Here is a 23,918-nt window from a genome sequence, read left to right on the forward strand (position 1 = left end):
TCCTTGTTTATTGGTATACCAAACCAAGAAATTCTTTTGGCCTTTTTGCATGCTTTGGAGCATAAAAGTTACTGTTGGTTAAAGGTTCTGTTGTCTGACATTTCAGAGATGTTGCTATAGGTTTTGGTATTCCTCTATATTCTTTGTTCACTGTTTTTTCAGTATGAATAGACCAGATATGGAAAAATGGTGTAAGAAAGCCATTACCTATTGTCAAATTAAATAGAAAAGTAACCTGATCCTGCTTAACAGAGGTAAAAGAGCACTGAGATGAGTCACTGGTGTCCGACCTATGCAGAAGAAATTCTTGTAGTTGGACATTTTACATTTGCTTTCCCTGAAAGAAAGAAAATAAATGTGTACCATTGCAATGTAAAATGCATTTATACCTGTAACTCAGAAAATCAGTAAATCAAATTAATCAATCCTAGCTATACTACCTAGACTCGGCAGTCATGTTAGCTATGTGGTTTAGAACAGGATATCTGCTTCATGGCCCACCTGAATAGATGGACAATAGAGAACAGATCCCCTGCAGCTTTATAAGCTGCTTTCTTGTAGGAGAAAGACTTGCTGCATTTCATCGGTGCAATGCTATATGGCTCAAGACCAGTTAAAATTAAAGCAGGAATCTGATCTTAACTGTGTTCTTGAGACTGCGTCCTGCTCTTCTTCTTCTTGGTTTACTACAGCTGTTTGTTGTTTATTTCTTCAGCAGGTACATGTATACAGAGAAAATTCAGAAATTACATCAATATAGCGAGCAAATCGTTGAAGGGAGAGATCCCATATGTCTGAGGCTGAGTGCCCCACTGCACTTCCCAACTCCTGTGGGAGTGAACCTCAGGAGAGAAGCCCTTTGCTGTCCTCATCTCCCTCCCTGCTGGTGTATATATACTACTGACTATCAATTAATTGTATTCCTGCTGAATGCCTCAGAAACACACTCTTATGAAAACGAGGGATGATCATCTGTAATTCCTAAGGGAGTTTTCTGTCAAAGTGGAAAGCATTTCTATTGATTTCAGCTCTGGGAATTAACATCCGCACCCACTTTTCTAAAGTCCTTGAATTTCAAGCTATTTAGACATATGGTGGAACATAGAACCCCTAACAGATATATGCCTAGAGTTTTAGTTGTGGGATCGGGTCTTCACGCATGGTAACTGGAACAGCTCTGAGCCTGTTTGTTTCTAGCTGAGGACGCAGGTTATAGTTCTGGGCAGTGCTCCACTCTAAGTGCCCATCAGCATTGCTTGAATAATTTTACAAATGAAACTTATGAGGTTTCCAGAATTATTTGTCTCACATGTAAATTGCAAAAATGCTCTGAAACAATCACCTGCCTTTTCTATAATCAGTTTGCTTTCCCCTGTTTTCCATAGAGAATGCTTGGGCTGACCCTGCTGAGAAATCACAATGACCTGGAAAGTTGGTCTAAAATCGCAAGTGGATATTAGCATCATCTCCCTCCTGTTTTAGCAGGTCTTTGGGCCACAGTAGGGGGTTTCTTGTGCTTGCCATCCGGCATATTTATCATGGTTGGGGCTCATCAGTGGGGTGTAGAAACTTGACCTGTTTCTACACAGTTGTATGGTCAAATTCCATGCAAAAAGAGAAAGGAAAAAAAAAAAGACGAGTCAGTATTTACTCCTGGTGAATATCTTTTTTATTCATATCTAAAATCATTATTATTGTCTAATATTAAAAGTAAACGATCAGACATAATACAATACCTTTTTCTTGTATTCTTTACTGGCAGCTCTATAATTGAATATGAACTAATGTATTTTTTTTTAGTTATGAAAATAGTGAAATAGAAGGGTTTTTCAAGGTGTTTCATTTTTTATCTCACTTCTATTCCATCCTATAGGCAATAATCATGACATGTACCAGAATGGTCCTAGAAATGGAGGAGATTCAGATTGCATTAACACCACTTCAGTGAAGTTGTCTAAAGTTAGGATTTTTGAATTTTGAATAGAGCTTTCGGAACACATGGGGCTTCTAATACTTAATTTTTTTTTCAAAAATCTTAGTCCAAGACCCACTGAATTTATTCCAGTCAGAGTTACTTTGAACTTTACCAAAAGCAGAAATCTCTTAAGACTCTTTCAACTAAATCTGATCTGGAGGAAGTCTCAGAGGAGTTTGAGTGAGTGGAAAAGCCTTATTCCTGTAGTAAGTATGAGTGAATATGCTGTTGACCTTTTGAGAAGTGAAAAGAGTTTTTCATAAGTTCAATGGGCAGCATATAGGGCACGAAATAAAACATTTGGCTGTTGTGCTTAAAATTCTCTCTAGCTTTCTAACGTCCTGCTGTTACCGACCTGCTTAGATATGTACAGAGTATTGTAAATGTCTGAGCAGTTTATATTAGATATGTTCAGAGTATTAAAAAATTTTCAGAGCAAATGTTAAACTCAGTAAGTTAGATCATTAGTAATTTACAAAGGAATGCATTTTTTACTGCTGTGCATGCAATTACATTTTTTAATACACGTGAATGTACATACATGTGAACAACTTAAAAATACATCTCTTATTTAGATAAGACTACGTGACTGGTTAATATAAATGAGGGACAATTGGCAATGTTATCAAGTATGAAGTTCCCCCCGTGCCATATGGAATAGATACTGAGAAAGAGAGCACAGTCTAATATTTTCATGGTAGTACAACAGGCACTGCAGTGCATGAAGAGGAAGAGGAATCTGCTGCAATCTGTACTCTCAGTGACATTTTGATTCTTGGCACTTGTTTGTGTATGTGCAAAAACATCCCGTCTAGTGATAAATAGAGTTTTACTCATAATATAATGCTTGAGTAAATAGAGTGAGGATAAATAAGTTGAAGATCTTGGATAACTTAGCTTCAACTCTGTGCTCTCCTTTAGAAAAAATCTCTTAGTTGTGGCTCCATGAATATCAGTGGGCTGCCTACAGCAGTACCAACATTAATATATGTCAAAATTTTGAAGGATTCAGAGATTGCAACAATATCTGGATAAATTACTAAGTGGATGGATAAATAATTACAAATAGTCAAGATACAGTTCAGCAAGTTATCACTCATCAGCTGAAACACGGTAACTGATTATTTGCTTGGCTTTAGTCCACTGTGAATGTTATCGAAGACTCTTACTTAAACCACCTTCAGCTTAAGCTGAATAGCTCAGAAAGTTTCAGTTTCTCAAATGTGTGGTGTAGACACATAAGTTTGACCGTGTCTTGGGTTTGTTTAAATTATTCTATGTTTCCCTAAAAAAAGAATAACTTGCTGTAAATTTTCTTCTTCCTAATATTTTCATCAGTTAATTACAGTGAAAAAATAAATGACATAAATAGGAAAGACATGTATAACAAAAGTAAAAAAAACTTGTTTACAAAGAATACACAAAACTAAGATATAAATAGATTGCATTCTCTATCTTAGAATGGTTAAGTGGTTGGGGAAGCTGAATAGAGGTTTTTTTGTATCATTTCTTCTGAGCAATCTATGGTGGAAAAAAGAATAAAAGAAAAAATTAAGAAATAGAATACGTATATTAGCTGCAATATTCTGCAGCAATATCTGTATTGATATTGCTCCTTTGCTATAGCGTATACCTCTCCCTTTTTTATGTTTTTGCTCTAATGATAGATTTCTTTTTTGGACCTTTTCACGTACATTAAATTCAGAATGGCCATGTTAAATCTTTGAATTTAAGTTTGAACCAGAGGACAATACATTTTGATTGTCATAATTACCTTCAATAATACAAAGAGCTCAAGTCAAAATTGGAAATAGTCTAGTTTAAAAACACAACGAAAGGTAACTACACCTGATTTTCATCAGTGTAAAAATAAAGTAAATTGGTATGAAAGATCCTTGATTACTTTTGTAACTTGGAGTGCCATTTCAAGGCAGAAATAAAGTTTTTCTGCCCTAGGTAGTATGCGTGGCAAAAGCAATGAAAAAATGCTAATCCACGCTTCAGTTGCTAGCTAGCGAAAAACTAGTGTAGGCATTGCCTATCCATACAATACTTACATGTCCAGCTGCCATATATCTTTAGAATAAACCCTGGCCTTGGTATGTCCTTTCAACAACGGTAATAAAAATTTGCATTAGAAATAAAATCCTTCCCTACACCCATCTGCTATACAGCAGAAAACTGCTTGAGGCTGAAATGCAACCAAACACATGCAAATACATTTTATTGGGACTCACCCTGCATATATTTTGAATAACTGAAACTAATGGAACTATTTTCATGATTAAAGATAGATACCTAGCAAGCTACAGAATTGCATCTTGGACTATCAGTGCCAGTGATAGGAAATTAATATGAAAGAGTTACTATGCACTTTTTCACCTCCCCAATTCTAGGACTGGTTCAGTGGCTTTGGTGATTGCAGAAAAATACAGCATCACTAGAGCTGGAGTGTTTATTTTCTTGCTCATTACTTTTCCATGCTCTTGCAGGACAGGTTTAAGGTGTTTAACAATTGTTTTTTGGTGGTATAAGAGTAGCTTAGCAGACCTGAAATTCTGGACGATAATATTTATCTACACAGCAGTTTCATTGTTATTAAGTTCCCCACGCATTTTGAGGATGATTCACAGTTTACTGATTTTGGTATTTAAAATGTATTCATTCATATAAATACTCTTCAGAAAGTTCACATTGATCTTAATACAAACTTAAATTCTGTTTAGTCAATCAGTGAATTCAGTATGTTCAAGGAACTTAGTAAACAGAAAAAAAAAAAAAAAAAAAAAGAAAAATTAATTACCTGGTTACTTCCACAGCCTCTCATGAAAGCTCCTCTTCAATGCTTTGGTGGAGACAGAGCACTTGAAGCGTAAAGGTGAAGGCTGTCAAATCAAAGTTTTGGCAAATTGGCAGCTGCAATAACATACAGAGTTTTTATTTTGCTTTCCAACTATTTGCTCCATCCAACACAGGAGTGGCGTATTGAACGAATTCCCAACCTTGAAGAGTCTGGGTTCTTCACAATATATGTTGTATTAAATATGCACATGCAAAACAAGTTATAATGCACCACTAAAACCTCTTTTATTTCAGTAATGCCTTTTTCAACAATTGTCAGGGCTAGCTATAATCTAAGTTTGAATAATAAACTAGGTACATCTAGGGGATGAGATGGTCAACCAAAGACCTGAAGCAGTCTCTGGAAGTGCCTTTCTCTTTTTATCCATTATCCAAAGAGATCAGTTTGGCACCTAACCAAAGTGTCTCAGCTAAGTGGAGTGGAATTGGGTCTAAGCTTTTTTGGTTATAGTTTTAGGTAGGAAAAATATCTGAAGTTGCTAAATTTATAGTAGGCTAAAGCATGTTGAATTACCTCATGGTTTCTATTGACTAAGAGCATGCATATGGACCTTGCTGTGCCAAGAATCTTAATTGATGGTAACTTGATTGTGTATTTGATAACAAAGTGAATCAAAATAATTAAACAGTGTCGTATCTGGTGATTGAGTGCACTTAAAACTCGTACTGTTTCACAGATCCATGCTTACAGGACAGCGTTGAAACGCAGGCTTTTGCAAGTAATGTCTATTTCTTGCCACATTTTAAAAATAAGTTTTGGGTAAAGTCATAGTATTTCTGATTTGTAGTACTAAATTCAATTTTATCCAGACTGCATCTACCTTTGTAGGATTTGCTTATCTCTATGCTTATTTGACACAATCAGATCTTCCCATGGTACAGGCTGGCGTACTCTTTGCTGAATTGTGAAAGTAGTATTGCTTTCTGACTGCTGATGATCCAGGTCTATATTTATACAAGACTTGAAATATACCACAGAAAACTATTTAGATTAGGATTATACACGATATGTATCATTTTTTTTTAAACAGGTAACTGTAATGCTCTTTTGATGCATATTTAATGTAGCCATAGATTACATTTTACTCCTTCTGTATTGATAGTAACATCCAAAACAATGTACTGAACTCTAAATTCTTTTACAAAAAAAGGAGAAAAAGTTTTCTCTGGTTATCTCTGTGTCCTTCCTTGGAAAACTAGGACACTTTACAATATCCAAATATCTCATCAGATTCTATTGAGAGAGTAATTAACAGACACTGAGAAGAAATAAGTTTTATTTTCACTGATTTTTTCCTGTGAAGATCTCTTCCAAGAGAACTCAAAGACCTGCTTAGCAGTTAAATTGCCATTTCATGACACCCAGCCCCTTTCAGTCACATATCTCACTGCTATCTGAGAAAAAGTAAGAGATATATGGTGCATCTGAAGCCTTAGGACAGATTTTCATCATGATAATCACAAAATGAAAGGGCAATCTGAAAAACCACTTATTTAAAATACAGAAGATAGCTTTTGCTGAACTTAATACCATTTGCTAGTTTTTAAGGTCTGTAATTTCCACTCATGTTACTGCATTCTAATTATTATCCTGCTTAGCTTTTGTTTCTCATGAAGATTAAAGAGGTCTGTTTGATGTGTGCAAAGAAGTGACTACAGAAAATGGTAAATTAATTGGAAGATGTCAGTTTAGGAGAACGCTTTTGACATGAGCGCTGTAAGGCTGTTAACAAACAGACTAACTCATTTGTCTCACCATGAAATGAAAACAAAAATCACAACATTATGATAAAATCTTGACTAGGAAATGCCTAAAAGACTCTTTGAAGCCTTAGGTTCTTTTCTTCCCTGGGATTTGTCACCATGATATATGCAAACCACGTTCTACATAACTGTGAAGTGAAATAGGTTCTATGCAGAACAGATGGACCAAGGCTAACGTGGCGATGTGCACTGGAGACGAGAACAGATTAATACCACAAGGGGAGACTGGAGGAAAATTGGAAAGATGGGGGTATTTGAACTAATTAATGAATCATTTCCAACTGATAGTTATGCCTTCAGGCACACTGAATAATATCAAGGAAGCATATTTAAAATTTTATAAGTTTGTTTTAATGTAGATTGGAATTAAGAGCCATACTTTTGGATGATTAAAAGAAATACCTTGTGTTCCCCGCTCCCAGAATGTACCTTTGTGATTTAAATATCACTGATGAGCTTAATTATGGGCACTGTGACATGAACTGCTGTTTGCAAAACCCATGGCAGATTCATGGACTTGGCACAAAGCTTTTGGGAATGGATTTTTTGCAAGAAGCACTATATGAGCTGGGAGAACATGCTCTGCCACTTGCATCCAAGCCACAGAGAGGCAGCTCTGCAGTGTCTGGAGGCATGGTCTGATTGCTAGATTTCATTCAGGTGCCTCTCTAAGTCTCCTCGTCTTCATCTTATCCAAACAGCCTTCAGTCTTATGAGGTTCAGACTTCCCACAGCTGTGCCAGAACAAGCACCTGTAGATACCTACATCTTTGAATGAGATTTTCAGACATACGTTACAGAATGGGACTTTCAACAGAGACATTTCACATGACCAAGTTATGAAACTCTTGCTAATGGACGTTTTACTCTAGGGCAGACAATCACATAGAAATAAAGAGGTCCACCTGAGAATTATAAAAATTTTAACATGCATAAAACCATCAGGATCTGAAACAATGAAGATACTTGAGAAATATGCAACTTCCTAGTATCAGTGAAGGTATCAGAGTTTTTTTTATGGGTGGAAAAGCACAATTCCATCTGTTAGGACATCAAAGATTCTTCATTTTGCAAAGCTCAGAGTATATGGATGAGCCTGATTACTATTATTCATAATGGACATGGTTAATAAAAGGAAAAAGAAACTGTGAGGAAAGAAAATGTATAGATTGTCTGGATGCTCTACATTCTCTATATGACTTCTCAGGAGATTATTTTCAAGCTATAGAGGATAATGTGAAACACTTGACAGTGAGGGAAGTTTTTGAGAAAAATCTAATGAAGATGGCTAGTTCAGTTTGCTAGTAAGGAAATAATCTGCATGGGTTTCTGTTCACCAGTACAGAAGATGCTGTATCCTTCCTCTTATATACAATTCTTTCATTCTAGGCAAGGCTCAATAAGAAGAGAGAAAAGTATAAAATGTCCTGCTTGCCTAAAACTTGATTCTCATTCTGCTGATTTCATTGCAGGTTGCAAATCTGGCCTGTTCAATCTCGAATAATGAAGAAGGTGTGAAGTTAGTCCGTATGGCAGCAACACAGATTGATAGTCTGTGCCCACAGGTAAGTAAGATTCCTGTTAAAAGGTACTTGAGAACTCTTTTGGCATTAAAAAGCACCAGTTTCCTTAGACGGGGAAAACAGCCTAGATGAAGATTATAGCCTTGCCTTTGTCACTATATTGTTACCTGCTTTTCATGAACAGTGAAAAATATACATTCCTGTCTTGAGACCTGCATATCGAATGGGGTGTAATGCTGTATTTTTAACACAGTCCGTAATGTATTTGTTCTTTCTGTTGTGAAAAAATTTTGCCACTCCTCGTAACAAATAATTTTGAATAACAGGTCATAAACGCTGCGCTCACATTGGCTGCCAGACCCCAGAGCAAAGTAGCACAGGACAACATGGACGTCTTTAAAGACCAGTGGGAAAAACAAGTGCGAGTTCTCACTGAAGCTGTTGATGACATCACTTCGGTGGACGATTTCCTCTCCGTTTCAGGTTCGGGGATCAAGGGACTCTTCTAAAAATACACTGCTAAATTAAAATAATGGGTCAGAGCAGAGAAAAGCTGTAATTACCAAGGCATCATTAGTCCATTAGTCTGTCCTTATTGGAATGCTGATCTAGACTCAGTAGGAGCAACCTGTGACAGGCTGACAGTATTTGTAAAAATTGTTAGAGTCCTCATGCAGTTGTAGGCAAGAGGAGGAAAGATGAACTTTCCTTACTTTATTTTGTAGCTTTGCTCCAATCAGCTGAGTCTAAACAATGGGGCAGATGTACCATACAGCCCTGGCCCCCTGATCATCCGCACCAGGTAAGCAGGCCCTGAAGAGGGATAGAAAGAAGGGAAATAGGCAGATGTTCCATATGAGTCCCATCTAGCTACGTTGTCAGGACATGACCAGTGTGTACATTTCCAGAGAGCTGGGAAGCACTTCTGGGTCCCAGAGTTATCAGCATAGCGATGCAACCAAACGGAGGGAATAAGTAAAGTAGCATAAGAAATAGCAAACTTCGCACCTCTCTGACCTTGCGAGGAAGGATTACAATGCAAAGCAAGCTCTTCTACAAAACCAAAGTATCTTAGTCCTTACATAAAGAAGGGATGGAGAAAAGAAGGACGTTGACTCTTTGGGTCACAGTCTTTTCTCCATCCTCCTTCTAAGGTGCTACAACTTGTAGCAGAGTCTATTGTTACAATATAGTCATACACAATGAATACTATAATTGCCAAGTGCTGCATGTCTTGGGTTAATTGTCTGCTGCAGAAAACTTATTTTCCTATTATGGTTTGAAAGAGGTGAATTTCATTGCTGTGAATAAGGACATAGAGTGTGCCAAGGGTGCTTAGCTTACTCTAACATCACAGAAGAGCCAAACTTCAGGAGATAGCTTGGCCTTAATCTTATGTTTCATTCTACATTCTTTTCTTTGATGTTTCCTAAATTTACTAATAAAAGTTTAAGATCTTTGGAGGAAAAAAATATTTATCCTTTAAAAAACTCCTTAATTTTCTTTTTTGCCGTCCCCTTTATTTTGTTTGGTTTTATCCTGCTATTAGTAGTAACAGGGAATAGTTTGGTTTAGTATAATTACACTCCACTGTTCAACATCACTGCTAGAGCATTTACTGCAAGCCATGACAAGAAAATGAAAATGAACTGTTAGAATAAAAGGGTATTTCAGAATCTGGTAACACTTAGATTTTTATTCAAGGTTTGAAGATGGCAAGCACTTTTCAACAGACCTAGTTCTACAAGGAAAGGGCAGACCAAACTGTAAACTGCAGACCCAATCCACAAGTCAAAGAGATGGCAAACATGCTTAAATGGCCATTTGGTTATTTGTTTGAGGACTTTGTTCACTCCAAGCACTTGTATGCATAAACCCAGAAGTTATCTGAACGGATGATGTTTTTATTTTTTCTTTTTTTTCAAATTGTATTTTCTTCTAACATAGTCTTGACTACGATCCAAACTTCCCAAGGTAGCTGAGAAGTAGTATTTCTGTTAGGTTTAGATTTTTTTCTAACAGACATCTCTAGCTATTAAAAATAAGAAAACATCTCATGTATCCAGAAAGCCTGTTGCTGCTAGCTGTAAGTTTGGAAGCCTCAGCTTACACTGCGTACTTTTATTTTTGGATGTTAAATCAGTGAAGCATGCAAAATGGGCTGGTGTCTGGTTAAACGTGCCTCATGAAATGACACCTCCTCCTCTTCATATTGAGTGTCACAGTTGATGGCATGTTTTATTAATACAGTGGTTACCAAAAGAAGGTTGACCATAATTTTAATCAGTTACTTTATATTCCAAACACAGTGTCTGTTCATATTCAAAAAGTACTTCTTGTTGGGCAAAATTTGGCTATGCCAAAAGAAAATGGTGATGGTGGGGAAAAAATAGTGAAGGAATTTTTTAGCAAAGCAACATTTTTTAAATGTGGATAGAGAGTTTTTTAAACAAAGAATTTTGCCTTGCAAGTTACTGTAATTCACAGCTCAGGGGACTTTCAGTTTTCATTCAGAGTTGTTACAGTTTAAAATTTGACATGATGTAAAACATTTCTGAAACCCTCAAATGATCCAACCCTGGGATTTTTAATAGTGAAGATTAGTATGTCATTCTATTTTTGCGGACAAGGATAATTAACAAAAAGCAGTTGGTGAACTGATTGATTCTGTTTTATTTATTAACACTACAAAGAACAGCATTTCATTTTCAGTTTAGTGGTGTCTGTGGCAGAAAAGTAAGTTGCTGTTCAGAGTCGCTGAGTTCCTCAGAGTGAAATTGCTCAAATATGAAATTTGGTCATAGTTTTATTATTGAAATGATTTTTAACTGTAATGGCTGCAGGGAAATAATGTCTGACTTAGTCAAAATCTGCTTCATCCTTGTCAAAATCTGCTTCATCCTTTCATATTATTTGTGTGTGAGAATACTACATAAACTATGATACTGCAGCATGTGAAAGTAGATGGCCTGACTCTAAGCTGAGAAAAAACAATGCAGCTCCCAAGATTTCTATAAACCTACTTGATATTACATCATCTGAGCAGACTCACTGTTGTCGACTCTTATTTAAGAATATGCACAGTCACATATGATTATATTGTGGCATGAAAAATTCACACCTTCATCTCTGGCACAGACGGAGTAAAGGAGATGAACTGCTCGTGCACAGGCTTCTGCCTCTACAAAGGCCATTTGCTGTTGTCTTTTCAAAATGGTTTATTTTCTTTTCTAACTTATTTAGGCACAAATGAACCAAATATATTAAACGTTTATAGGAATATATAAATTCGTCTTCAGAAAATTGCCCAACTGTTTATTAGAGCATCTGCATAATATCTGACCGCTTTCCTTTTTGCATTGTTTTTTATTTCACTTTCATTGTAATAAAATTCAGCGTCATGTTTGAAGTTAATGTGACTGTTTTTCAAAGAATTACAAGTTGGTACTCGCAATATAGGTGAGAGGACGTAGCCCAGTTCCTTTTAAAGATAGATATTGCACTTGGGATTTTTACTGTTATGTGGCATGGTATCACAGAATGGTACTTGTTTTGCAGACCTGGATAAGGATAGATATCAATTTTTTAAGGTGCTGACGTTTGTTGTTTATCCAAATCGGTAAGCTTCGCTATGAGGAAGAACGAAACGAAATGAGCCTTACTTTTTTCCTACATTCCAGAAAACCATATTCTGGAAGATGTGAATAAGTGTGTGATTGCTCTCCAAGAGGGGGATGTCGATACACTGGACAGAACCGCAGGTGCCATCCGAGGCCGTGCAGCCAGAGTTATTCACATCATTAATGCAGAGATGGAAAACTATGAAACTGGAGTTTATACTGAGAAGGTACTGGAAGCTACCAAGCTGCTCTCTGAAACCGGTAAGCTTACTTGAAATATTGTTCAATATTAAGTCACTTAAAACTTTCAGCTAGTTCTCTGAAATCTGTAACACAGAAGGGAACCTGTGCTTGAAAAGAAGATGTAAACAAACAAATTAGTGACCATTATTATTTTTTTATTCTCTATTCAATGGTACTGCAGAAGTCATATTGACAAGAGCCGTATAAGAGAAGAGATTCAGTAACCCCTCAAGGCTAGTCTACTTCGTCAAAGTTTCAATGATTTGAGTAAATAATACACAGCCTTTTCTTCAAGTTCTTTCTGAGTCGGTTGATTATGTACTATGTGTCTCTAGAAAATCATTACAAACATTACTCTGTGGTCTATGCAGGTGAATGTACTTGTTGATGACTGAAGTTGTGTTTCTAAACAAAACAATTTTTCATTGAAAATACATTTAAGCAACTGAAAATTTATTACCTGATTGAAAAAATATAAAAGTCTGCTATGTTATATAAAATATATGGATTGTATAATATAAATAATTATATAAAGACAGAAAAGTCTGCTACATGGGTAGACTAGGAAAAAACACTGATTTTTTTTTTTTTTCTTTTTTTTTTTTAAACCTGTTTTTGCATTCACAGAGCCAGGGCTTGGATTCGTCTAAGTGTGGGTGATTATGTCTAAGCTGGTCATTTTAGACTCCTTTATACTCAGTATTATCTGTTATGTGTGTCTGAATTGTTCAGTGCAGGCAGCACTATCAAGTGCTCTCATCTTAAAGCAGTGGTCTACTTTTGTTCGGATGAATCATGCTTTGAATTTCATTGACTTTACGGACTGGATCTCCACTCACTGTACAAGTGACCAGCTATGATATAGATGCATGTAGTGTAGACGTCTTAAAATGTCTGAGCTGATCCTCCTGTATCTCACTGCACTTGCTCATCTGGGCTTTAAAATCATCAAGATTATTTTAGAAGGAACAGATAAGAATGCACTAGTTCAGGACATGGCAAATGTAACATTCAGACAAAACAACCAGACATCTCCCTATGAGATAGAAAAGCAAAAACTGTTGTAGCTCCGGCAGCCTCTGTGTTAGCTTTGAGCACAGAAATCAGCAAAATGAGCTAAAAAAATGTTGGCATAATTTGATATTACTTGTTGCGTTATTGTTGTTTCCAGTTTATTATCTTTTAGCCCTAATAGTGGCTGCAAGCCCTGTATGCACAGATAAATCCCAATGACCAAAATCAAGAATTTCTTCTTTTTCTGACCTTTCATTATGATTTATTGGAAATTATAGCTGAAGTGTGGATTCCTGGGATTGTGATTATGACTAGAGAATCGTGCCTTGAACATCCACAATGCTGTAGATTCACACCAATCTGCAGAAATTAACTTTCATAGACACTTCCCTGTGAGCTGCAGAGAGACATTTTTTGGGAGAGGTCAGGAATCAGTAATATAATCTTCAGCCTACAGTACACGCTCCATTTGGCTCTGCGCAGCTATTTCCTATGCAACATTCATGTTCACTTTACATCTGTCTGAACCCAGAGGGTCGGGGTTTGCCCCCGGACAGCCTGAAGATAATGCAGTAAGGTTTGCTTCTTTTTTTTTCCTCAAAGTTTAGTGATTCTTTTTAAGTGTCGCGTGTTTTTTAGGTGGGAGAAGCAAAAGTGGATCCGAAAATTGTTTTTTATTAGTCCCCCTATTTTTTTTTACTACCCAACAAGAGATCAGTGGAATAAGTACTGTAAATCTAGTTGAAAAAGTTTATGAACTGGTATTATGAATGCACAAAAATAAAATATCTGTTCAGTCTGAGATGGTTAAATATTTTGTTGCACTTTCATGTTAAAGTCTCCTTTTGTTAAAGGAGAGATTTTGAAGAATACTTCCTATCACTAAGATTTCTTTATTAAGCAAAACAAAGCATATTTTCAGACTTTTTATGCAGCTAAAATTTCTGACCTAATGTTCTGTAAAATGTTTTATTATTAATTTTTCAAAGGAGTTACTGATAGATATAAAGCACAGTTATATAGATCAACAATAGGCACAGTAAATACTTACATTCCATATTTAATGCACTTTTTAATGTAATTTGAGTTATAACTAAGTGCTAGAAGCTCTGGACTAAGTGCATCTTGACAACATCAGCTTGTTAATGCTGGGATTCATTACTTAAGTCAAGTTCCTCAGAGTCAAAGTTATTACTTATTCTTTATTTTGTAAAATGTAAGTAAATCTGTGAATAACAAAAAAAAAAATAATTAAAAATTATATTTCAAATGTTAAGAACTGTACATCATGTACAAATTGTGCAACAGCAGTTCAGAAGATGGAACGGGCCCAAATTCAATGGAGCCAATGAAGCTAAAACAATTTATGCCAGAAACGAATGTGGATCATTAATATTACAGCACAATTTCCATCTGCAGCTTTTCAGGCCATTTACAAAGGCATTGATTATTATTTCTCTATGACTGTTGATGAAAAAAGGTAGAATTTACTGGCTCATTTTGTCACTCTAGAATAAAGTGGTGAAAATGGTATTTAGACCACTCTATGCCATTCTGTGCCCTGCCCGTTTATACCCTGCCTTCTCCCCCAGAACTGGTCTCTGTCTACACATCCATCTGTGTAGCTATGGATATAGAGATATGGGTATCTATGAATACATATATTTATATATTCATTCTGTCATCACCTTGAGATCCTGCGCAGATTTTTTCAAACACTCAAGAATTATGGGAGTGATTTATTTAGAGTCAGGCTCCACCCACAAATGAACATATCAAGATGTCTATGAGAAACTCAGTGATGAATGCCTTATCGTTTTCATCTTTGTTCCTCCTTATTTTTAACTGAACCTTTATTTATTTTTCAATAAAGTGCTTTTGAAAGCTGAGAAAAATTTAGTTAAATGACAATGGAAGTGAAGTAAGCCCATTACATTTCTCTTATAATTATTTACTTTTAACTATCAGCTCAAGAAAGGAAAGCCTCTGTTAAGCTTCCTTTTCCAGGGATTTCATATTGTTATGTGAGTACTGGGTTTGATCCACAGATAGTGCAGGAATATGGATACACTGTTCTGGAAAGAGAAACACCTTGCTAATGTTTTTTGCGGGGCGGGGGGAGAAAATTAATCTTTAATGAAAGCGATATTGGTAGGTTCTGAGAAATTGAAACTATGCAAACCTTACTTTAATAACTGTTTTCACCTTAAAGTTTTATTTGTTTGTTGCTTTAATTTACAGCCTTTGGAATATATGGGGCAGTGGTTTAGTGTTTTGGTGTTTTCTTGCCTGTGCTTGACTAACCCACTGCCTTTAATAGCCAAGTACTTGGTGGAGGCTAGATTCTTATCTCTGACAGCATATATTAAGGAGTAACATATTGGTTAATGTCTTTTTAAAATTAGGTGCTTTTATTTTCCTTTAAAACCAAAATAAAAACTTGACTCTCACTTGCTGACTTATAAATCCAAGATGAAAACTATAAAACCACAGAGTCTACGGGGCTTGCTGGGAACAAACACAAAACTCATAGGTTTTAGTGGATGTTAATTGTGTGCAGGAGTAAACCAGAGCTTCAGGGTTTAATTTTTTTGTTTGCTTTTTTTGGGCATTGTGAAGTTTTACTAATCTCTTTAGCTTGGTTTCCTAAAGAGCAAGGGCCAGTGGCTCCCTGGGGGCAGCCCCAGCCCTGGGCATCAGGCAGCTCCATGGGGACGGGGATGGCCTAAGGCCAGGCTGGGATGGCAGCCCACAGGTGGGAGTCAGGATCAGGCCCAGTGAGGGGAACCAGAGTCAGACACAGCCCTGGGATTGGTAGGCAGGGCCATGCTGATAGCTCATGTTAAATATTATATTGGTGTTCAGCATTTGTAGAGAACTGTGAAATTATCCTGCTTTAGATGGTCCATGAGGAAAAAAAGGAAGGAAAGAAGGTGGAAAGGAAAAGAGAGGAGAAAGAAAAGGTTAAAAGCAAGGAAAAAGGCAAAAAGCAAGAGAAGGAGTAGAGAAAACAGAAAGCACAATTTCTGTTTGAATATTGAGATCTCTCATACTGCTCAGCGCTCTGCCCTCGCAGTCACCGAGGCCAGCTGAGAGTGTCCCATTTTAATAAGCAAGAGATTGAAGCCTACTCAGCAATTGCTTGAAAAGCTGTAAAACTGAAGGGAAGAAGCATGAGTTTCTAAACGAGTAAAAAGAAAGAAATCAAGTAACAGGCAACGAGGCTGAATATTATTTTTCAAGATTTCTGAGATGCAGGGAGCAGAAAAAGCTGTGACATTCTTTAAAGGTCAAGGGTTGAATTTAAATTGGGAAAACTAGAGTAGACTTTGCAGGGTTGTAATGAAAGGGAGTGAATGGGAAATGAAGGAGAAAAAGCAGAACAAATGGGACCAGAACTGCCTGAGAAGGGCTGTGAAAATTTTCCGATATTTTTTCTTTTTCCTTCAGTTTGCATTGGGATGTCTGGAAATCATCCTGGAAGAGCAAGTACTGTAGTACTTGGGTTACTCACTCCTGTGAAGGACACTGGAAGTTTGAAATTGTCCAATTCAGACCAGAAATTTGAGTTTCAGCTTTCAGCATGTTTAAAAATATCCTAGTAACTTTGTAACTAGCTGTTTTTAAGTAGGTCGCTCTCTGACTTCTGTTTTGACTCAAATTTTTTATTTTGTCTTTATCAGAATGGACTAAAGTTGAAAATCAGCACTACTGGCAATTCAGCAATAAGCCTGTGAGAGTTTTATCGGTGTGAGTAGGACAAACTTTAAAGATATTTATCACTAGGAAAAGGCAGCTCAATGATATTATCAAAGCTAATACTAAAATGTTGTAAAGATGGATTTTTCAGCAGTGATATGAAGGGAAACAAAATGTAGAAGCAAGAAGATGAATTTCAGCATAGCTGTAATCAAAAAAACCCATATTGAATCTGAGGGAGAGCTAAAAATTGCAAAATGGAGCCTATTTAAAAAAATAAATGATGTTAAATTCATGTTTCACAGGAGTTTCAGGTGGTTATAGTACAAATTATGGGTACTATCATCCTGGGAACATGAGATCATTTATCCAGGGTTTTTGATGAAAATATGGCTTTTATTCTGCAAAGCACTGTAGCATTTTCTTTCAAGTTTTGCTAAACCGAAATCCAAAGGTCAAGGTATCACCAACAAAAAACATTTAATGCGTTATTAAAAAAAGGTATTTTACAAAAGGACTAGAGAATACCCAACATTATGTTCCACTAGTGCTTGATTTGATCCAAAGAATTTTTAACCTGAGAGACTGTGTACAATATGCAGAGGAATACAGTAAGAAATCATGTAAAATATATTATAAAACAATTAAATGAGACACATAAGAAATGAATAAATTATCACGGTTTCTAAAAGCTTAAATACTATTCCTTTTTGTCTCCACTTTTAGAGTTTAAAAATAGAATATACTACTAAAGGAGAATATAACGTAATTGATTTAGATTTTCAAAGGCTTTTCATAAAGTCCTGTGCACGCAGCTGTTTGGAAAATGGGTAACCATGGAGTGAACGTTAAGGCCTTTGATGGATTAAAAGCTGGTTACAAGGCACAAGCAAAGCATAAATGACCATTTCGCAGCAGGCAGAAAGGTAAATCCCTTCAGGGGTCGGCGCTGTGGTTGGTGTATAATGTATTAATTAACAGGTGAACAGACAGAAGCAAAATTTGCCAAAAGGAAAATGCTGATTTTTTTGGTGGGAGTAGGAGAGTTTCCTTATCAGAAAGACAACACTAAAAGATAATTTTATTTAATTTCTCTAGCTAAATGGAACAATTTAAACTATATTATCTACACTGACAGGAAGGCTCTGAGCTAATTCATCCTCTCAGAAAAAATAAGCCATCATTATGGGCAGCTGGGCAAAGATACCTTTTCCATGCACAATAGCCCTCACATCAGTGTTGAAGATGTTAGCGGGTACTTTAAGGAGGATATTCACTGAATGCCCCAAATAGTTGTTTCAGCTTTGATCTCCACAACCTAAAGGTCTTCCAGAAACGGAAGAAGGTCAAGATAAGGATGACAAAATTAAAGAAATGTGGGGATTTGGAGGCAAATTAACTCCAGGAGAGTTTAAAAAGACTAGGATTATCTATTTTGGATATGCCAGACACCTTAGATAATGAATAGTAAGTTAGTATAATAGAAGTGCCCATTTTCATAAATCATTATTACATAGTTGCTGTTCATATCTTTTCTCAAAAACATCTTGTGTTCTTAAAAGCCACTTTTTAAAGTAGGGAGGATGGTTGCAGAGGTAGAAAAAAATTTATACCAAGTCTAGAAAATATAGGCAGAAAAATGCAGTGAATATTGACTAGCTCCAACAGAATGTTTTGTGAATATAAGTGTGAATTGTACAATAATCTTTTAAAATAAAAACACTGGCATTCCTTGCATCCCCTTCCTACACACACCTACGAACAGATATACACAAACTTATAACTAATGCCAGAAAGGGTGTTTTGCCTGTGTTATATAACCATTTTGTGTCCAACAGCATGCAACTGTTTTCTTGAGGGGATTTTTTGAAGAGCTGCAGCTAGCTTTTATTTGAAATATTAACCTGAAGGGAGTTCTGTTTAGTAGTAATAATATTTTGGGGGTACTCACTGTCTGTAGTCTTTATTTGCACAAGTAGGCAGGAGAATGAGTGAAACATCTGAAATTGGTGAGACACATCTGTCCCTGCAGCCGTCATTTGTTATCCTTCTTTGTACACTTTGTGATGTACCCTTTCATTACATGATTGCCTACTATGCTGGCCACGAGGCACCTCCCTGCAGACACCGCTTACCTCGGTTCTCCCCTGACATTTTATCTTTCTGCGAATGACAATTCAATCAAAGTTTGAAGGTTTGGGGTTTTTTTTCTTTTATGTGTTTCCATATCTCACAATACTTGGTAATGTACCTCCTGACATCTCATCAATTTCTGTAATGTATAGCTCACCTGTACTGCACATGACCAAATCCAACATTTCCTGAAAGTGTTGCATTACCACGTCTATATTGCATAGTTGCATATACCCACAGATAAAGTAGGAGCCTTCTGTGAAGTGCCAGAGGATTTACTTAACACATATGGGCCAAAAGGTCAGCACTTTGCTATAAATTCAAGGCACCCTGAGAACATTGGTTTTACAGTCCGTGGCTAAACTAGCGATGCAGTGTATTGACAGTGAAGGCTGATTCTTCCTGGAAGTCTTGTGTTTACTGCAAAATGCTATACGGTATGCGTATTCATCATTTTACATCTATCCTTTAATCATTTCATCAGGGGAAAAGCTAATCGGTAAATAGCAAGAAGAGGAAAGATGGTCTTGTGCTTTGGACAGTGATGTTTCATCCTTCTCTATGCCATAGCACTTAAACCAGTATGCTGCAAATTTTGCTCTGGTTTTGCTTTTCATCTTTCCTGAGTGACCGATATGAGACTCATAGGGTTTGATATCCAGAACTGATGAGGATTCACATTTTTCCGTATGAGTATTTAGCTGTAATGGAAGTCAGTGACCACTTCTCTGAACACAGAATGGTAAACACTCTGAAAACCCAATCCAGTGATGTAAAACACAGACATAATTATATATAGACATTTCTTCATCCATGACAAGCAAAATATTATTAATATGTTTATGTGTATGCATGATATGTCTATGCACAATGTGTGCTACAAAGATATTTAAATCAAATCTGCTTCTCAGAAAACCAGGTGGTCTAATACTGTTAGATATTGAATACTATTTCAGGACAGCTTTATAAAGCTTTTTCTTTTTAATTAGCAATATAATAATAATGACTGAAATGTTGTAAATTATTATAAGATATGGGACCAGGATTTAATAAACATTTTATGAAATATTTAGAATCTTCTGATAAGGAATTTACAGTTCTTCTAGCAACAGACTTTGACAAACACTTCAAGCTAAATAAGGTGTCATGTTCAATTCCTTATTCATCCTTCAAACTAAGCTGAGAAACTGTGCTGTCTTCAACAGAGTGTGTCAGATATCCCATAGGAATTATTTTTTAAATACCTGTTTAAAATACTTAAACTTCCCAGTAGCAGATTATAGTCTTTCCTCAATGAAGTAAAACAATGGGTTAATAAATAAATAAATAAAAAAAAAACCAAAACAAAAAAACCCAACAAAAAAACCCCAAACAAAAACCTAGAAGAAATTTCATTCAAAACTCTGAAATTTTAAGCTATAGCTTTGTGAATTTCCTGTACTAAAAACTCTTAAATCTGGATAATGGTTGGTCTTTTTTCCTAAGAGAGCATAATTTTTTTTAATGTAGTGGGTCATTCATGGATTTTTGCTTTATTAGTCTCCCCTGATAACCCTTAGCTTACAATACCGCCAATCATCCTGGATAATTTTGTTGATTTATGTGACATACACAGCTGTGATGTTTAGTAGAAGCACAGATTCTCTGTGTGAGATTTTCAGGGATCCTTCCTTCAACTTTTAACAGTGAGCAGTCCAAACCTCTAGACTGCCATGTCATTCTTGAATAATCTTACCCAAATCAGACCAGATTTTTAGAGCTGCTTAAGGGCTATTTCGACCACGTGATTAGCACCTAAAATTACGTTTTTAGTCTCTATGAATGTGACATAGGGAAAATCAAATTTCCGAAGGGCAACTAGAAATGCTTAAATGAATGCAGAGCTACAAAGAGCTAGCCAGAGGGCAAAGCTGAATATACCGGGGTATATGAGCTCCGTCATTTCTCTGGAGCTGAAGCATCTAGTTTGTCTGAGGACAGTCTGGCTCCAGAGAACAACCTCCAGTCTTTGAGAAGGGTGATTCCCTTGGATCCAAACCCCTGGATACTAGAAAGAGTCGAGTAGGTGCTTGTCTCTTTACAATGAAACTCTAAGAAGTAGCTCTGCAGATGCCATTCAAAAATAGTCTTCTGGCTAGAAAAAATGCCCCAAAGTTGAGACCTTTGGGAACCCTTCAGTTCCAGTGAGATTTGAATGGAAAGTAGCCACCTCTTGATCAGCCAGTGCCCTCCTGGACACCCTTCTGATTTAGGGCCTCAGTGTTCTAGGATTTGGTGCAAGAATGGGATTTATTCATGCCTAAACTTGGTTGTCGAAAGCAGACATTTGGTCTAAGCCAGTCATCTGTCCTCCCTCTCTATTCAATGGGTAGAGGAATATCAGTATTAGATTCAGCTGAACTTGAACTGCTTTCTTAATGTAGGTGTGATTAATTGTCTAATAGAAACATCTATTGCTCTCCATTTGGTATAGGGAAACATAGATTTCTGACTTTCAGATGTACGAAGTAGGATGAAACCAGGCCAAGTTTCTTAACTTCCATTGATACCACTAAGAACTAGAACCCTGTGCATCTGGAGGGACCTTGACTTTTATTGCTTTTTTGTGTCTTATCCCTTTCTAGATTTCTGAACATTCACATCTGCTTAAGATTGTGAGGAATTCAAGTTCCTAAATAATAAAGCCATAAAAGTGCATTAAATTAGCTAGGCATTCATTTAATCTTGCATATTAATGAAACTTAATATTCTAATGCTATGAACAATATCACCCAAACATTTTTAATGTTTTTATCTCAATAATTTTATTATGTAACCTAACTTTTCCCTGTCTGTTAGTGATCTTATTGTTCCCGTATCATGAAATAAAATTTGCAGCTATGTTAAGTACAAACATTGCAGTACAAACTGATTGCCATAGGAGAAAAAGTCAATAGAGAATGTAATTTTAGAAAATAGATAATTACTTGATAATTTTTATATGTAGGAGATACGGGTGGGGTGGGAGAAAAACAAGAAAAACCTTAGGGAAAATATTTTCTGTGTGGAGCAGGGCGGTTCACAAGAAAATACAGGTTGTATCAAGGCATGAATTCACCCATGGTGATATGCTAGTTTTCTGTTATGCTGATAGTAAAAAAAAAAAAAGTAAAAAAAATTAATCAATAGATGAAATGGAAGTAATTTTGACTTTGTTGTTTCCCAGTTTTTCTCCAGTAGCCGTTCAACCTAGATTTTGTTGGTAGTGATCTTACTTTCAATGCCATTGAAAACTCATCTACAGAAAGGCTTTGAAAACTTTATTTGTTAGAATAACAGTCAGTAAATTAAAGTGTTGCTATTAACTTGGGACCTGATTCTGTCAACATTTATGCAGGTGCCTAATTAATTCATGTAGTTAGACTGAGAGATGTTAATGGATCACATTTTTCAGTCTAAGTATACGCATAACTGTTTTCAAGACCACAGCTCAAACTAAGAAACCAATATTTAATTTTTCCTCAAAAGTATTGATTTGCTTCTGAATCTGAAATTCATAGCCAATCTCATAGCCAATACATAATAAATAAATCATCCTCTATCTGATGCATTTACGAGTTTCAACTCCAGATACAGATTTTATGCGTTTGCCTGAATTTTGCTTGTAGCTATTTCACTGTTGGCATAAGAATATACTTCTTTGTACAGTAAATGACAGATAAGACAGACTGGAGGTTTTGTGGGTGCAACTGAGTTAGGTATTTCCCTATACATCACTGTCATGGAGCTCCTCAAGTGTGGCCCAATAACCTTAACTGGAAAATAATACAGTTCTTAACTCAATTTCCAAAAACTTTACTGACAACATATGCTTAGAGAAACTATAAGTAATAGCTTCTTATTAGTTTATGTTTTTTTCTTGCTTGTCTAATCAAAAATGAGCAGTAATGTAAAAATGCAATTGGCAAGCAAGCAATTCATAATATACTTTAATGGCTATTTCCATTTTGAAACAGTAGATAAAGTTCACGTGTAATAATGTAAATTAAGGACTAAACTGTAGCCAGGTCTGCAAGGTCAAAATTGTTGAAAGAAGCTTTCACACCCAATGGGCAGTCCCTGTAGTAATACATGTGGTCAAAAATGAGTACCTCATGTTCACCAAAACAAACAAAATGTATCTTTCCATCTGCTGATGGAAAGATATATATAGGATATATATATCCCCATGGCCTGATGCTTATGAATCTACTACTGCTGCTGCTTGAATGAACAAATGGAGTCATGACTGTTGGCATCTTTTCAGTGGCATAGTGAGAAAAATGACCTGTGGGGCTTCAATCTGGAACATTATTGGTATAAGGCTTCATTGGCTGAGCTCAAGGACTTTAAAATTTAGGTAGAAGGGGAAAAAATCCCATACAGAGAGAATATGGAAAAATATGGAAGAGCCTGTCATCCTTTGACAACTGAGCTCTGCTTTGACCTCTACCTATTTGTTCCTCTGGTACATCCATTTCAAGCAAAGAGTGGTTGTAAATCCAATAAAGTTTTAGTAAAGTAATGTATGAGTACATTATTTCTGATGAGGAGTGTTTCTTATTGTAGCACATTTTGCAGGATCTGGTGCTGAACAAAGACCCTATAGCTGCCTATGAAATACTTTAACCACAATTTCCATGATACTGGGGGAAGTTCTGCTTTAGCAAGTAAATAATCTCTTAAAATATTTCACTTCTATATCTCCCTTGTAGATCTCTGTGCCTACGACTACAACTTCAGAGGGTCTGCTTGTGACCAGACTCGCATAACAAATAGAGCATGTATCCCTGCCTGCTTTTTCTGCGTGTTTTCATATTCATAGGTCAAGTAAAAAAAAAAAAATTGGAAAACAGTAATTGTAGCCCAAATATAATACTTAGATGTTAAATGTAAATTACAATATATATTGTAAGAAGAGAAAAGAATTGCAACGGTCAACTAAAATAAGCATCTTTATCTTCTTTTTGGGGGAAAAAAATCTGAGCAGTGAATTCTATCAGGCTATGAACAATTTCCTTGAGGAGTTGGTGGAAGTTCCTTCATTTGAGTACCTTCATTTTAAAC

At 36.2% G+C, this 23,918-nt stretch overlaps 1 protein-coding gene across 2 annotated transcripts in view; it reads left to right on the forward strand.

Moving 5' to 3' along the window:
* CTNNA2 (catenin alpha 2) overlaps positions 1-23,918 on the forward strand; it is a 527,667-nt gene that overhangs the window by 453,605 nt on the left and 50,144 nt on the right. For both annotated transcript variants that reach the window (XM_075148429.1, XM_075148430.1), the window contains exons 10-12: positions 8,074-8,166; positions 8,451-8,607; positions 11,805-12,005. In XM_075148429.1, the coding sequence (XP_075004530.1) occupies positions 8,074-8,166; positions 8,451-8,607; positions 11,805-12,005 (451 nt within the window). The remainder of the gene's footprint in view (positions 1-8,073; positions 8,167-8,450; positions 8,608-11,804; positions 12,006-23,918) is intronic.

This window comes from Calonectris borealis, chromosome 4, assembly GCF_964195595.1.
Source record: "Calonectris borealis chromosome 4, bCalBor7.hap1.2, whole genome shotgun sequence".
NCBI lineage: Eukaryota > Metazoa > Chordata > Aves > Procellariiformes > Procellariidae > Calonectris > Calonectris borealis.